Genomic DNA, 9,173 nt, shown 5'->3' with positions numbered 1-9,173 from the left:
GGTGGTGCACGCCTGTAATCCCAGCTACTTGGGAGGCGGAGGTTGTAGTGAGCGGAGATTGCACCATTGCATTCCAGTCTGGGTAACAAGAGCGAAACTCTGTCTCAAAACAAAACAAAATAAAATAAAATTAAATTAAATTTTTTTCTCTTTACAATCCTGAGATATAAAAAAAGGAAGGCAAGAGACTTAAGGCCTAGGAAAGCAATTTGCTTAACATCAGAGAGCCCCCAAAACCAGACTGAAAACTGTTTTTTTTTCAGTTTGCCGTCTTTTTATGAAAAGAAGGTATAGAAATTGAAATTAAGTATAAAGAATCAGTTAAAGGGAAGAGAGAAAAATAATTATTTTATAGTGAGAGAAACAAAACTTGACTCATACGAAACTAGAAAGAGTTGGGAGAAAGGGATGGAAATTACAGAAAATAACAGTTTATCTTGTTTCAGAATAAGAAACAAGGCAACTCACTTTTTAAATCCAAAGTTTTTCCAGAGCTCATTGAGTTTGATCTGTAATCCCGGCTTGTTCTCGGCATTATGATGCTTTCTCTTCTGGATGCTTGCTGGCTTCTTGCTCAGCCCACTGGCTCTGGCAGGTCCTAGAGGTTTGATCTTGGTTGTAGAAAGAGAGTCTGCAGAACTGGATTTATATAGCCCAGGAACCTGAAGATTAAACACCCATTTTAAGGCCATTTTGTTAAAGCAACTCACTTTAATTTCAAACTATTCTTATTTATTGAGATGGAGTGTCGCTCTGTTGCCCAGTCTGGAGTGCAGTGGCGCGATCTCAGCTCACTGCAACCTCCAATTCCCAGGTTCACGCCATTCTTTTGCCTCAGTCTCCTGAGTAGCTGGGACTACAGGCGCCTGCCACCATGCCCAGCTATTTTTTTATATTTTTAGTAGAGACGGGGTTTCCCTGTGTCAGCCAGGATGGTCTTGATCTCCTGACCTCGTGATCCACCCGCCTCGGCCTCCCAAAGTGCTGAGATTACAGGCATGAGCCATTGCGACCGGTCAAACTATTCTTTATACATAAGAACAAAATAACCCATAAGCAATGGTAAAAATGTGCTGTTTATAAACGTCTATTACAGAAGTCATCATGAATTATTTTAACAGGTAACAGTAAACCTGGCGTAAAATTTAAAAGTTCTCTCTTTTGTAAAGGAACAGAGAACAAAATGAATCTCTCTCACTGCCTCCCTTTCCAGAGGCAATTGCTGCTCCTGGCTTCCTGTGCATTCCCAGCTTCCTGTGCATCCAGACTCACGCGTGCACACACACACACGCACACACACACACACACAAACTGGCAGCATAATACACGCTGTTGTGCACTTCATTTTTCTCACTTATTGTATCTTGATTCCACTTAATGATGTATCTTAGATATTTTTTTCAGTTCACAGGAAATAGAATTTTATTTGGAATAGTTTGCCTGTTCTTCCATTGTATATATATGCCATAACTTACTTAAACAAACCTCTATTGACATTTAGGCTGTTTCTACTAAGGGTTGATTTTTACCCTGTGGATAGAATGGAGACAATGAAGTTTTGTTATTGCTTCTCAGGATAGTAAGAATGAGGTATATTAAAAAAGGTTTATAATATGAATCTGGCAATGTGTGTATAAAGAATGGAAAAGTTAAAGTTTCACACAGTAAAGATGAAATCCTTAAATATGTGTTGGTGATGGGGAGAAAAAAAGAAGACAAAGAAACGTTAGAATTTGGAGAGGTATCAATATTTGGTTGTTTTTCTCTAACTGCTGTAGAAGGATCAAACTGACAATTATGAAGGAAAAGGACAACCTTAGGATTTTGAAACTAAGTGGCAGATAATATAATTTTATTTAATAGATAAAAAACATTCTGAGAAGAAATAGAGGGAAAAGGCACGAGTTTGATTTTAGGTATTAAAGACGGGTATCAGGGAAAGCTCAGCTGGAGGGTCACCAAAACAGAAGTGGTAGTTAAATCCCTGACAAGGCAAATCTCTGAGAATAATAATAATAATATGATGCTTTACTATCTAGATATAACTCCTTTTGGAAAAGTACTTTCTACATCTCCAGTCATATCCATCATTGTAAATTATTCTGCATGTATCTTTTCAGACTTCTTAATATGATACTACAAACATGCAAATGTGCACATGAATATTTTAAAGTATTTAAACAAAACACCACTATACATATTATTAACATATTTTTCCTTTTCAATAATAATGAATGTCTTTTCAAGTTAGTAGATATGACTGCAAAAGCCTTCTTGCTCAAAAATTTAAAAAATAATCTCATATTTACATATTTTATATTTGTATCTTTAATGTATTGGAATTTGCTATGGACTGAACCTTGTGTGCCCCCCACATTCATGTTGAAGTCCTAACCCTTTAAATCCTAATGTGATGGTGGGATTTTTGAGAGGTGATTAGATCATGAGAGTGGAGCCCTCAGGAATGAGATTAGTGCCCTTATAAGAAGAGGTACAAAAGAGATGTTCTCTCCCTCTACCATGTAAGGACACAGCAAGAAGGCGTCTGTCTGCAAACCAGGAAGTGGGCTCTCACCAGACACCAAATCTGCTGGTGCCTAGACCTGGGACTTCCTAGCCTTTAGAATTGTGAGAAATAAATATTTATCATTTAAGCAAATCCAGTTTCTGGTATTCTGTTATAGCAACCCATATTGACTATGGTAGAATTGATATTTATATTGTGTGAGACGGACATCTTCTTTCAAATGGATAAGCAGGGCCTGTATTACAATTTTAAAAAGTTTTTATGGTACTAGAAACATAATATATGCTCATGGTAGAAAAATACAAGAAAAAGAACAGAAAAAAGTTCACCTATATTTCTACCACTAAGAGCTAAAACCAAAGATTATTTAATAATTCACTCCCTTATTGTTATTTAGATTATTTCCAATTTTTCACTATTATAACCAATGCAGTATTAAGTATTCTTGTATTTAAATTCTCAATGTTTCCTTAGGCTGAAGTTCTAGAATGCACTTACTGGTTTGAATTATTTGAACTCTTTCAAATTTTTTTCTAGAAATGGCAGACAAATACTTACCTTTTAAAATATGTGATTCTATACTCTCATAAAAAATGAGCATAATTAAAAACATTTTTTGGAAATATGAAGAGGCAAGAAATGATTTTATTATTTTAATTTGCACTATTTGATTACTAATGAGGTTAAACATATGGTTAAACAAATGAGGTTAAACATATATTAATCAACCATTGGTACTTTTCCTTTTGTGACCTGTTTATGACCTTTATCCATCTTTTAAGTTAGGAAATAATGTTTTTATATTGATGAACAAGAACACTTAATACATAAAATATGCTTTAATTTGTGCTTAATATATAAAATATGCTTTGCTATGTAGTAACACAAATATCTATATATTTGGATTTAAAAAACCATGGGTACACAGTTTCTAGGCGGCCTTTTGGCAGTATGTATCAATGCTAAATCACACACGCCTTGGGACTACATATCAATGCTAAATCACACACGCCTTGGGACTACGTATCAATGCTAAATCACACACGCCTTGGGACTACGTATCAATGCTAAATCTCTCACGCCTTGGGACTACGTATCAATGCTAAATCACACTCGCCTTGGGACTACGTATCAATGCTAAATCACACACGCCTTGGGACTACGTATCAATGCTAAATCTCTCACGCCTTGGGACTACGTATCAATGCTAAATCACACTCGCCTTGGGACTACGTATCAATGCTAAATCATACACGCCTTGGGACCAGTAACACCACTCCATGGAATGAATCCTTACAGACTAATCAAGAACATGTCCTCAAATATTTATCCACAATATCTTGGTTGCAGTATTATTTGCTAGAGCAAAACAATTTAGGGTAAATGACAAAAATAAGAGGATTGGCCAAACCCATACAACTGCATATTATAAAGTCATCACATTAATGACTAAAAGTACACGGAAAATGATCTTTCATACACACTGCAAGAGAAAATAAGTTTCACTGCTTAAACACCTACAGTCAAGCATGAAGTTTTAAAGCAGACATTTTTATATAAATGAGAGACTACAGGTATTTCCATTTTTAATTCTGCTTGTATTTCTCATTTTCTAGTTGTAAGCATACACTGCTTCTGAAATTAAAAAAAAAATAAATAAATGTTTTACCTTGTTCCTTAGAGGTGTGTCTTTTGAGAAATGAGATAAACGTAGCTTGGAGGTCTGGTCACTTTGACTGTCAAGTAACTTAGTATTGCAATCAGATTCCTTGAGTCCCCAGATCAAAAAATAAAATAAAATAATATTTTTACTATAGAAGTTTTATGACAACAAGCCAATATTCAACAAAATGGAAAATAAATAAGACCATGGGAGAGAATCAATAAAAGAAAACGAATCTAATATGGAAAGGATGATGTCCGCCAATTTCATGGAAGAAGCTAGCAAGATGTTTCAGCTGGAGAGGTCAATTACATAAAATATCTACTTAAAATTAAAGTCTTTTATGAACTGTTAGAAGAGGATGTAAAAATGCTGAGTCAGATAAAACACGAGTCTGCTACTGTAAAAATGTTGAGTTACACATGTGTGGTTAACAGTTTTCATCTTACTAGCTAAAATAAGTTGAACAGGTGCAGCTCCATCCCTTCTTTTAATCAAGTAACATGTTTAACTTTAAAGAGAAAAAAAAGGTACCCGCTTTCAAGTGGAATAGTATTGTATTCGATGCACTTCACCTTTACCGACGACTTTCAGACCTACCCTCTGCCCCCAATTTTCTATCAGATAAGACTTTTCTATAGATGGAGAGTTCTCTTATAATCTGCATTCCCATGAAAGTCAAATAAAAGAGGACAATGAGACCAGGTGTGAAGGCTCATGCCTGTAATCCCAGTACTTTGGGAGGCCAACGCCCAGTACTTTGGGCAGACCACTTGAGGTCAGGAGTTCGAGACCAGTCTGGCCAACATGGTGAAAACTCGTCTCTACTAAAAATACAAAAATTAGCCGGGCGTGGTGGCACATGCCTGTTATCTCAGCTACTTGGGAGGCTGAGGTGGGGAAAATCGCTTGAACACGCGAGGTGGAGGTTGCAGTGAGCCAAGATTGTACTTCTGCAATCCAGCCTACGCAACAGAACAGACTCAAAAAAACAACAAAAAAAAAAACAACAAAAAAAGGGTAATAAAAAACCGAATAGTGAAAAGCACCCCATTAACTTGTGTTATACCTTACAGAAACCCTAATATTCCTTGCTCATAGCTAACAGTATTGTGACTCTGGGCGAAATCATTTCCTGAAGATCACAAGGAAGGTCCTAAGATGACTTCAACCTCAAATATGGTCAAGGAACTCAACACAGAATCTATGAGTGTTGCTTTTCACAGTGAACTACCAACAGAAGGCTCTAATATTGGAGCATTTTCTTCTGAACTATAGGATAAAAACTGATATTCAAAATGATGCCCCAAGGGCATCACAGCTTTCTGAAACATTTCTGAATCAAAGAAAGATTATATCATTTTACGTTAACTGTCAGCATCAAATTCTTTGAGAATTAACTATTTATTCTAGTAAGAGTTTACTACATCTGGCAGCAAAAGAGATGACTTAATGAATGATTCCTAGTTTTGTTTAGTTTGTTAACTTTCGGGGGGGCGTGGCTAGGGGAGGAGGATTCATATTTCTGTAACCATTAGTGTATTAAAAAAGGTTAGCCCGGAAGACAAAATGAGGAATTCTATTAGTATGACCAGCCTACAGTGGCAGCTGATAAGGCTTCCCAGGAAAACCTGGCTAAACGCTTCCAAAGTAAATGAAATAGTAAGATGCATGCTGGAAATATAAAACAGACAACCCCAAAGGAACTCAGCAGACTTAATATCCTCACAAATTAACAGTGATGTTTTTATGAAAGATGTTCAAGACAGCCAATGCTGTGGTACCCAAGTGGCAGTAAGAGAAGATGCAGTGCGAAGTAGAAATGACAAAGACGAGATAAAGATGGAGGTTCAGAGTAAAAGAAACACTCTTCTAGTCCAGGGTGCACAGTACTCAGGATGGACCAGCCGAAGGCAAAGTGAAAGAAAGGGAAAAGAAAAGCGGAAGCCTCCGAGGCGGCCAAGGGTATGGCTCGGCAGCCTCTGAAAAACGTAAGAAGGGCCGAGTGAGGTGGCTCAAGCCTGTAATCCCAGCACTTTGGGAGGCCGAGACGGGCGGATCACGAGGTCAGGAGGTCGAGACCATCCTGGCTAACACGGTGAAACCCGGTCTCTACTATAAAATACAAAAAACTAGCCGGGCGAGGTGGCGGGCGCCTGTAGTCCCAGCTACTCGGGAGGCTGAGGCAGGAGAATGGCATAAACCTGGGGAGCGGAGCTTGCAGTGAGCGGAGATCCAGCCACTGCACTCCAGCCCGGGCAACAGAGCCAGACTCCGTCTCAAACAACAACAACAACAACAACAACAACAACAACAACAACAACAAACAACGTAAGAAGGGCCGAGTGAGGTGGCTCATGTCTGTAGTCCCAGCATTTTGGGAGGCTGAGGTGGGGGTGAGGTCACCTGAGGTCAGGAGTTCGAGACCAGCCTGACCAATATGGTGAAACCCCATCTCTACCAAAAAAACAAAAATTAGCCAGGCTTGGTGGTGTACACCTGTAATCCCAAATATTCAGGAGGCTGAGACAGGAGAATCACTTGAACCCAGGAGGCGGAGGTTGCAGTGAGCCGAGACTGTGCCACTGCACTCCAGCCTGGGCGACACAGTGAGACTCTGTCGCAAAACAACAACAACAACAAAAACAAAAAACATAAGAAGGAAGTCTCTGAGCCTACTCTGGCTCAGGAGGCTGCCCGATTTTGGGGGAAAAAAAAAAAAAAGTAAAAAAAGGTACAGGGGACAGATTTTGGGTTCAAATATATGAATACATTTCAGCTTTCTCCAAACGAAAACAACTTATTTACACATTTTAATTTGGCTTTTTTCTTCAATTTCAGTCCAGTATATCTCTAGTTTCCTTTGGGAACTTGAATAAAATATTTTCTTCTTTAATAAATAAAAGCTACACTGATTTCTTAGATGCTGTTCAATATTTGGAATTATCAGGTATCAAAATTCTGTCAAATATTACCATGGCTATAATTGTTCCTACAACTTGCTCGGTTATTATAGTTCATAAAGATAAAGAAGGAATGTAATATTGGTTAATTTGAGATAACTCAGGTTTAAAAAAAGCTACTGCCAACATGTCATTTAAAAATATATCACTGGATCTTATGAGCAGTACAGTCACGTACTGCGTAACCATGTTTCATTCAACAGCAGACCATGTATTCGGTGGTCTGCATATTTGGATTGCATATTCAGTATTTTCACTATAACTTTCTATGTGTGACACACAAATACTTACCATTGTGTTATAGTTGCCTACAATGTTCAGTTCAGTAATGTGCTGTACAGGTTGTAGCCTCAGAGCAATAAGGCTTTAGCATCTAGCCTAGGTGTGTAGTAGGCTAGACCATCTAGGTTTGTGTACGTTCACTCTATGATGTTTGTACAACGACCAAATCAGATCACCTAACAATGCATGTCTCAGAACATATAGTTAAGTAACACATGACTGTACTTATTTGGAGTTTTATGTCAGAATACAAGATACATTATATATTAATAGAAGAAAAAACTGGTTAGGATGCTTTTATTAACTTAAAACAGAATTACAACATCACTTGTATTACTGTTTTGTCTTGTCATAAGGTGTTTAGCAGGAATAAGAAGAGTAAATGAAAATACATTTCTGAAGTACTAAAACTTAAGATGGATACCATTGCATTAACAGGGCCACTTCCTTATAAGGTCTCTCTCTTTTTTTTTTCTTTTTCTTTTTTTTTTTTGAGACAGTCTGGCTCTGTCCCCCAGGCTGGAGTGCAGTGGCTCAATCTCGGCTCACTGCAACCTCCGCATCCCAGGTTCAAGCGATTATCCTGCCTCAGCCTCCCGAATAGCTGGGATCACAGGCGTCTATCACCATGCCTGCCTAATATTTTTGTATTTTCAGTAGAGACAGGGTTTCACCATGCTGGCCAGGCTGGTCTCAAACTCCTGACCTCAAGTGATCCACTCACCCCGGCCTCCCAAAGTGCTGGGATTACAGGCATGAGCCATCGCACTTGGCCCCTTATACGGTCTTAAATGTTATCTGAATTCAAGAGCATATTAAGGATTTGAACAATAAACTGATAATAATTTTTCATTTCACAGATTATCACTCTGCCTAGGTTTGAACTGTGGCATACCTTGAGATACCCACCAGTGGAACACACAGTGATTCAGGAAATACACAGAGTTAATTTACATGTATTGGAGTTTAAAATGTGAAAGATACAGAGAAGTCCTTCACATGCATAAAATGTGAACTTTCTGCACAGTAGAATTTAGAATGAAAAAAATTAATATAGCTCGTCATTTACGTGCAGGAAAAATTTCCTCAATGATTTGAGTAACAATCTATTTTTTCTTACATGTAAATTTGAAAAGGAAGCCTTCAGAATTTGACTTACCTCTGAATCGGAGTCTTTACTGGAGCACTGAGAAAGCTCGGATGCATTTGAACTCTGCAGGGAGAATTCTCCACTTTCCTGGGACTGTGAAGAACACGCCCCTTCTCGTAAGGGATGAGCCTCATCATCACTGGACTCCTCGCTCTTTAACTGAGACACGTCAGACATACTAATCTCAGGCAGAGAGGCGGGGGAATCGCTTTTTCTTCGGAATTGCTGCAATGCTGTGCTTGGAGAGGGGCTCGGCGTTCTTGAAAAATCTCCAAGACCTCCAGTCCAACTAAAACAACTTCTTAGTGTTCCCAGAGTGGGTGGTGAAATGGTCCTTGTGAATTTGCTGCTCTTAAAAGAGTGGGACTCTTCATCTGTAAACACTGTTGCCTTGTCTGGAATATGATCACTTGGAATATGATTATTCGGCATGTCATCACTTGAATTATGTGCTACGTTTGTGTCAGCCAGCCTCTTGCCTTCTTGGTCTCCACACTCTGATTCACGCAGATTGTTCTCTTTATCTGTGACAGAAGTTTCATCCAGAGGCTGGCTGCTCACTTTGTTTGATACACAGTCAATAGAATC

At 38.4% G+C, this 9,173-nt stretch overlaps 1 protein-coding gene across 1 annotated transcript in view; it reads right to left on the bottom strand.

Moving 5' to 3' along the window:
* EXO1 (exonuclease 1) overlaps positions 1–9,173 on the bottom strand; it is a 62,593-nt gene that overhangs the window by 4,983 nt on the left and 48,437 nt on the right. The window contains exons 12-14 of the mRNA XM_011990034.1: positions 8,595–9,173; positions 4,197–4,295; positions 469–662 (exon numbers count right to left, since the gene is read on the bottom strand). The exon at positions 8,595–9,173 is cut by the window's right edge and continues 1 nt beyond it. Coding sequence (XP_011845424.1) covers positions 469–662; positions 4,197–4,295; positions 8,595–9,173 — 872 coding nt within the window. The remainder of the gene's footprint in view (positions 1–468; positions 663–4,196; positions 4,296–8,594) is intronic.

This window comes from Mandrillus leucophaeus, unplaced genomic scaffold (genome assembly GCF_000951045.1).
Source record: "Mandrillus leucophaeus isolate KB7577 unplaced genomic scaffold, Mleu.le_1.0 Scaffold367, whole genome shotgun sequence".
Lineage (NCBI taxonomy): Eukaryota > Metazoa > Chordata > Mammalia > Primates > Cercopithecidae > Mandrillus > Mandrillus leucophaeus.
This window is presented reverse-complemented; position numbering and strand designations above follow the sequence as displayed.